The sequence below is a fragment of the Triticum urartu genome, chromosome 5A (assembly GCF_056163025.1).
Source record: "Triticum urartu cultivar PI428250 chromosome 5A, HENAU_Tu73, whole genome shotgun sequence".
In the NCBI taxonomy this organism is placed as follows: domain Eukaryota; kingdom Viridiplantae; phylum Streptophyta; class Magnoliopsida; order Poales; family Poaceae; genus Triticum; species Triticum urartu.
Window position 1 is genome coordinate 38,640,838 of NC_141877.1, and position 7,391 is coordinate 38,648,228.

At 45.0% G+C, this 7,391-nt stretch overlaps 1 protein-coding gene across 2 annotated transcripts; it reads right to left on the reverse strand.

Moving 5' to 3' along the window:
* Positions 1-231: 231 nt before the first annotated feature.
* Positions 232-3,525, reverse strand: LOC125555529 (ureide permease 1-like). 2 transcript variants are annotated; one of them, XM_048718443.2, is made up of 7 exons: positions 3,329-3,525; positions 2,457-2,758; positions 2,191-2,329; positions 1,870-2,038; positions 1,574-1,724; positions 1,071-1,445; positions 242-830 (listed from the first exon to the last, which is right to left on the reverse strand). In XM_048718443.2, the coding sequence occupies exons 2-7, from the start codon at positions 2,691-2,693 to the stop codon at positions 672-674; spliced, it is 1,230 nt and encodes a 409-aa protein (XP_048574400.2). In that variant the 5' UTR covers positions 2,694-2,758; positions 3,329-3,525; the 3' UTR covers positions 242-671. The 2 variants fall into 2 exon arrangements, with proteins under 2 accessions (XP_087381523.1, XP_048574400.2); XM_087525397.1 differs by lacking the exon at positions 3,329-3,525 and having other exon boundaries at positions 232-830; positions 2,457-2,722.
* Between the last annotated feature and the right edge of the window lie 3,866 nt (positions 3,526-7,391).

Genomic DNA, 7,391 nt, shown 5'->3' on the forward strand with positions numbered 1-7,391 from the left:
TTGTTTAAATTCATAGTAACATATCATATATTGTGTTGTCTTCTGATTTCACATGGAATCAAACATAATAATTTGGCAACGGTCTTTCATGGTGTTATGGAAAGTTACCTTTGTATGGTTTTGCATCAACACCAACTAGGATTACCTTCGGCGGTTTGGTTGGCAGACGAGTTAAAAAGTAGCAATAAGAAAACTATATGGCATGCCGAAATCATATAATAACTCAAAGCACAATATGGATTCATTGGACTCATTGGAATTTTGCAATACAAAATGGATTACAGAAAGTATTTCTATGATTCCAATGCTCCAAAATTCCTACAAATTCTCTTTGAACTGCAAAAACCTCTTGTTTCAGGTTATGTACGGCTACATCTAACAACTCCATTCAGACAAAAACATCAGGAATAAAATCCACTTTGTCATGGCAGGCCCTGCTGCTTCCCGGATGAATCAATTCCCTTGCCACCCCGTCTTCCTTCATTCCCATGCCTTGTGGCAGGAGGAGTACCAAACTAGAAGAACAGATAGCCGATCACTTTGTGCGCCTTTGACCAGATGAAGTCATGAGCGTGGCTACAGCCGGCGGCCAACATGAGCAGCATGAACTCGACGAGCAGAGCGAACTTTCACTACTCCATGATCCAAAATAGCAAGATGCCCCAGAATGATCACTTTGTGCTCCTGCGACCTGATGAAGCCATGAGCGTTGCTACAGCCGCGACGAACATGAGCAGCATCAACACGAGCAGAGTGTAGGTTTTCTTGGACGACCTGCGGTACTCCCCGAATAGCACGATGCCCCAGAATGTGCTCACAAGTGGCAATGCCTGATATTGAACAAATGCAGAAACAGTTAGATTCATATTCATAGTGCCCTCTTCTCTCTGAATATCCTTCTTGTAAGTTGCTAGCATCTTATTTAAAAGTTAAAACTATTATCTACCACAGGATAGTATTCTTTTTAACATCTTGAATCATATACAGAATGTAAACATGTTTTTTTTTACGGTGCTGGATGCGAGCATGTGCATATAAGAAAGGAGCAGAGATTGATTGAACAAACAAACCTCAACAGCATCAGCAGCAGCATAACCAGCAGCCTGACCACCCATGAACTGGAAGCCATTGCCAAAACCACAAAGCAAGCCGGCGAGGAGAGCCCACTGCCTGCCTTCCCAGTCACTCAGATAGGCCTTGAAGGACGACTTTGGCACGCCGGCCATCGGGCGGTAGAGGAACAAGATGTTGAGCCCGACACCGATGACAAAACACGACATGGAGAAGTAGAAGAAGGCGGTGTACACAACCAGATGCGGGACGCCGCCTTTCAGGGTGTGCCACTGGTCATTGGTGGCGAGGTTGAGTGCCGGGGAGAAGAGTGAGAGGCACACCCCGGCAAAGAAAACCAGCCCAAGCCCCTTGAGGGTGCTCGATCCAAACACCTGGAAAATGATGAACAAGTTTGATTAGATCACTTCACTTCACTTCATTGGTGTTGCAAAAATCCATCCAATACTATCTGATTTTTTTTGCTCTCTCAAATGACTTGCGACACCTAGTACGATTTTACCTTAACCGAACGCCGGCCTTCGAGCTCAATCAGGTACTCTGCAGTTCCTGCTTCAGCTCTGGTGACCTCTTCTGCACAAGCTCCATTCTCTATGTCCACCTCTAGTGCATCATGTATACCTTGTTTGCTTGGCTCCATACCTCCATTTGTCCTGTTGAATTAGACATTATAATAATGGTCAGAGAAGCAACCATAAAGACGTAAAATGGTTTACCAAATATTGACGCCTAATGCATGTAGCTGATATAATTTGACTCGGTCTGACGGAAAAAATGTGCAAGAAAGTGAGATGTTACCCAAGGTTGTAGCCATTTGTGGATTCACTTAGTTTCTCTTCATTATCAGCTGCATTGGAAGCGTGTACAGCAGTCCCAAGGATGACTGCAACAAGGAAGCAAGCCACTCCAGTGAAAAGAATATCTGCCCTGTTGATGCGGTTGTCCAGGAAATAATTCAGTGTTGTGCCTGAAAATACAACACGCGTTAAAAATGAGCGGAATTCTTTGAGGATACAGGATGATTGCGCAGATAAATTGGTGCATCGGTTTAGTTAACCGTAAATGTTCTTTTTCAGATACCAGCTGTACTCATATCTTCAAGTCTGTTCACAAACTTACCTATTACAACAACCATGCTTGCGCAGATAACCTCAGTAACTGAGAGACCCACATATGCCCAAGCATATTGTGTAGAAAGGTTCCCAATACTGAGCACAAGGCCCCCTGCCATTGCAAACAGCACCGAAGGCCAGTTATCCTTCATAAAAAAACATTCAGAGTCAGCAAACCGAATGAAAAATTATCTGTATCATCAGGAAGTTGTTGCATAAATAAATAAATGAATGATTATTTATTTCCTGGAAATAAATGAAAGCTAAGCTAACCTGACTGAGCTGGGTGAAGAAATTGGGCATGTCTTGCTTGCTCTCCCCAAGCTGGCCCAAGGTGAGCGCAATGAGGACCGCGGCGAGGAGGTTGGTGATCGAGTAATCGAGGTACGTGTGCTGCGGCAGCCGCCCCCTGCGCTCCAAGAGGGTGAGCAATGCTGGCCATGTGCCCAAGAAGAGGAGGGCGGCACACATGAGAGCAATGGCACTGCCCTTGTCTTCTACGATGAACATCTTGAGAAGCCTTTTTTGATGGAGAGCACGCGATTCGGTTCAGAAGGGGGGCTGCCTTCAACCACCTGCAGGCATCAATCAGTTGAGAGGTTGGAATTTATTCTGGATACACATGCATGAAGCATGATCAATGAACACACTTATTTCTTCATCATCGATTGAGATTTGATTTTTCAAGTTGCGAATCTGGAATTAATTCTGGATATTCAATGAGCACACTGATTGTTTTCGCAAAAACACCGAAATAAATAAATGAACACACTGATTTCTTTTCGTAAAAAAAAAACAAATTTGAACACACTGATTTCTTCATCCCTGCAAAGTTTGCAAGAAACTGAATGATTTGGAGCACTCGCTACAGGGAGTAAAAATGTCATAACAAAGCAAAACACAATAGATTACCACATGTCCATCAGATTAATCACCATGAAAGTGATTCGGTTTTTTTTTTCTAAACCCAAACTGAATATCATCAGATTCACTCGAAGTCCAACTCGGTGTGCACGAGTTTGGCATGCTCTCTCTGCTCGCCCAGAATACCAGCCAGTCCATGTGTTCCTCAGCGGATTTATCGGAGAGCATATGCATATGTGAGTACAAGGAGAGGAGCGGGGTAAGTAGGAAGAGATACGTACCCGCCGCCGCCGCCGGAGATGGAGAAGACGAAGATCCTGAAGAAGTTGTGTGCTACTCCGTATGTTGCTTCCCTGCCTGCGGACCTGCGTTGCTATGTATGTATGCCCTATCCCTATATATATGTTGAGACCGGTGGCGGTTGTCTTCCTTGGCGATTACGGTTTGTCTGTGATTCTCCCTGTTGCCAAGTTTGCGAGGGAGGGCGACGGTGGCGGCGGCGCCACGCTATCTCCATGTCCTCTGCACTCACCTTGGTAGCAGCGATATCAGCCATCCAAGTTCAATCTCACGGCTGTCATCCCCCCAGTATCAGCCATCCAATTTCAATCTCACGGCTGTCATTCCCCCAGTATCAGACATCTCACGGCTGTCATCCCCCACTCAATTTATGTTAATAAATACTCCCTCCGTTCCTAAATATAAGTCTTTTCTAGGGATTACACTATGGATTACATACGGAGCAAAATGAATGAATCTATACTCTAAAATATGTCTATATATATCCGTATGTAGTTTGTGATGGAATCTCTAAAAAGACTTATATTTAGGAACGAAGGGAGTAGTATGTTTTTGTATTATTTACTTACATTTATATTTATACTTATTATTGCTTATAAAAGCGCCAGTTGTAATTCTATTAAGCCATTAAATTTAGTGTGCACAAGACAACCATCGCCCTACGATCTAATGCATTTAATCGTATCGAAGAGTCCATTTGACTTTCGTGGTCTGTCACCAAATCCAACGGCCCAAATTCAAGCGACATCAATTGCATTTGATCTCTTCAATTAATTGCTCCTAATTTATTGCACGCACCCATGACATCGATTTACTCTTCTTAGACCAACTCTAGCCGATCCCCTATAACCGGTTAGAGGAGTAAAAATCTGATTATACTCCTCTAATCAGGACCTAGCCGAACCCCTAAAACCCATAGAGGATAATTTTTTCTCCATCGCTTATCCGCGTCTATATTAACTCCACCGCTAGTCGGCGGAGTAAATACCCCCACCCTCCTCTGCCTCTCCTCCTCCCTCCTCCATGCTGTCGGCAACAACCTCGCCCCCCTCCTCCCCAATGGCCGGATCTCATGGCCGCCGGTCCCCGACACCCATCCGCAGCGCGGATCCGCGCCGCCACGAGCGAACCGCTGGCGCGTCCTCGACTCAAGTTCTCGTGGGGCAAGGGGCCGCCGCCAGGGCTAGTGAGTGCGTTGCTGGATAGGGAGGACCGGGAGGCGAGGGAGCGGATCACGGCAGAACCGTCAACGAGGAGTACATGGCGGACCTTCGCCGCCAGTACCCGAGCTCGTGGAGGCGGAGCACAAGATCTTCAGGGAACGCGCAACGGAAGGGGGAGGGGGGGTGGTCATCGACGTCTCAAGCGGCAAGGAGGACGGCGGCGCCGATGAGGATCTTCCCTGACTGTGGCGACGATGGCACAGGGCCGGACCCCGTGGGTGGTGGGATTTCGCGGGTGGAGTAGCTCGCCCTCTACAAGTCCGAAGATTGAGGTTTGAGACTATGCTTCGGTGGTTTAAGATGTAAATTATGTGTCAAATTAGACTATGCTTCGGCGGTTTATCGAATCTTTGTTCATTTATATTTTAAATTTGATTTTTACTCTGTTAAATATAGGAGATCGGCTAGAACCGACAAAATTTAGCGGAGTAAATATAGTTCATTAAAGTTTACTCTGTCTGTTTTCCTTCTCTATTTTTAAGGGATCAGCTAGAGTTGGCTGCGTAGGCGTAGATTTGTGCAGCAACAACCTTTCTGTCCATGATGCAAGTGCGTTCATCTCATTCCACCACTCTCTGATAGAGATAGCCTCTTGTGCGTGAGTGGTAAGTGCAGCTGGATTATCAGACCAATCTGCAACAAGTAGCCAGACAGAGATAGCGCGAGGGCATTGGTCACAGAGGTTGCAGGCGCCATTTTGGGGAATTCCACGCACCGCCAAGCTCGACCTAGGCTTGTCAAATCTGAAGAGGGCGACAGAACCAATGAGTTGGGAGCGGTACGCAGTTACAGAAGTGTACACCTGAGAGTTGTTCCAAACCCAGCAGAAGTGTAATATCTGACGGGATTTGGGGTGTAGCAAGATGCATGCATGAATTGTTTCTCTGTGCAGAATGATTTGTAACAATCTAGTAGATCTAGGTGTTTGACACATTTAATCACAAATTTGATCCATTTACTATCAATCTGTAATCTTTGCTTGACATGTAGATTCACCCAATATCCAGAGAGAAACAGAGAAATTAGAAGACACGGCAGATCCTGAGTCTATCCTGGAAAGCATTCTCAGCAAGGTTGCCCTGACTAAACGTGCGTCGTTTTGGGATTTGGGGTGGAGTAAGATGCATGCATGAATGCTCTTTGTTTCTCTGTGAGGAAAGATTTGTACCAGCCCAAATTTGAAGCAACATCAAACCATGCAAAACTTGGATTTTCTTTACTCTGTTTCCTCTGCACAACAACATGATAATCTAAGTGTTGTACCCTGATCAATCACCAGACAAAGATCCCACAGCAAAATGCCAGCATTGCAAGATGGCCAATGCACACGAAATACATTGATCTTTCACTGAACAAACTGAATTCAAAACTAGTATTTAAATTTACATGTTTTTTAACACTCTGCAGGGGGGATATGAACTTACAAGTTAAAACCTATGGTAAATGACGGTGCCTCAATTTCTCTACAACTCACAAATCTGCTGCAATAGCTAACAGAAGGCAAGAACCTTCAACTGAACCTCTTTCAGTGCTGGGGAAGACGAGGCAGCAGTGTCAGCTTGGGGAGGAAGATCTTCAGCTGAGCACGTATCTACATATATCAGCAGCCAATACTGCAAGGTAAATAAAGTTTGATACTGGTCGGTTCATCTATTATAAAAAGCTCGATTTCAAGGCTGGTGAGTGCGTCGCTGGCTAAGGAGGACCGGGAGGCGAGGGAGCGGAACGCGACAGAGCCGCCGACGAGGAGTACATGGCAGACCTTCGCCACCAGTACCCGAGCTCGCGGTGGCGGAGCGCAAGATCTTCAGGGAGCATGCAACAGAGGTAGGGGGGGGGGGTCATCGACGTCTCAAGCGGCAAGGAGGACGGCGGCGCCGACGAGGATCTTCCCCGACTATGGCGACGGCGACACAAGGCCAGACCCCATGGACGGTGGGATTTCGCGGGTGGAGTAACTCGCCCTCTAAGTGGTTTAAGGTTTTAGACTATGCTTCGGTGGTTTAAGATGTAAATTATGTGTCGAATTAGACTATGCTTCCGTGATCATTAAACTATGCTTGAGTGGTTTATCAAATCTTTGTTCATTTACATTTAAATTTGATTTTTACTCAATGACCATATCTAGCGGAGTTAATATACTCCGATAAAGTTTACTCCGCTGTTTCCTTCTCTATTTTTAGGGGATCGGCTAGAGTTGTTCTTAGTTTTATTGCACGCATGCATGGCAAAAAATGAGAAAATACATTGGCTCTTTCAATGGATTCCAAGCCGCGTAGATTTCTACAACAACAGCCTTTCTGTCCATGATGCAAGTGCGTTCATCTCATTCCACCACTGTTTGATAGAGATAGCCTCTTGTGCGTGAGCCGCCAGTGCAGCTGGTGAAGAAATATTCCCTAGAGGCAATAATAAAGTTATTATTTATTTCCTTATATCATGATAAATGTTTATTATTCGTGCTAGAATTGTATTAACCGGAAACATAATACATGTGTGAATACATAAGACAAACAGAGTGTCACTAGTATGCCTCTACTTGACTAGCTCGTTGATCAAAGATGGTTAAGTTTCCTAACCATTGACATGGGTTGTCATTTGATTAACGGGATCACATCATTAGGAGAATGATGTGATTGACTTGACCCATTCCGTTAGCTTAACAATTTATCTTTTAGTTTGTTGCTATTGTTTTCTTCATGACTTATACATGTTCCTATGACTATGAGATTATGCAACTCCCGTTTACCGGAGGAACACTTTGTGTGCTACCAAACGTCACAACGTAACTGAGTGATTATAAAGGTGCTCTACAGGTGTC

What these genes read in the sequence shown, in the direction of transcription:
- LOC125555529 (XM_087525397.1), bottom strand. Translation starts at nt 2,693, where the DNA reads ATGTTCATCGTAGAAGACAAGGGCAGTGCCATTGCTCTCATGTGTGCC. An exon ending in AAGCATGGTTGTTGTAATAG is followed by an intron (nt 2,039 to 2,190) that starts GTAAGTTTGTGA and finishes TTGTATTTTCAG; the next exon opens with GCACAACACTGAATTATTTC. An exon ending in ACAAATGGCTACAACCTTGG is followed by an intron (nt 1,725 to 1,869) that starts GTAACATCTCAC and finishes CTAATTCAACAG; the next exon opens with GACAAATGGAGGTATGGAGC.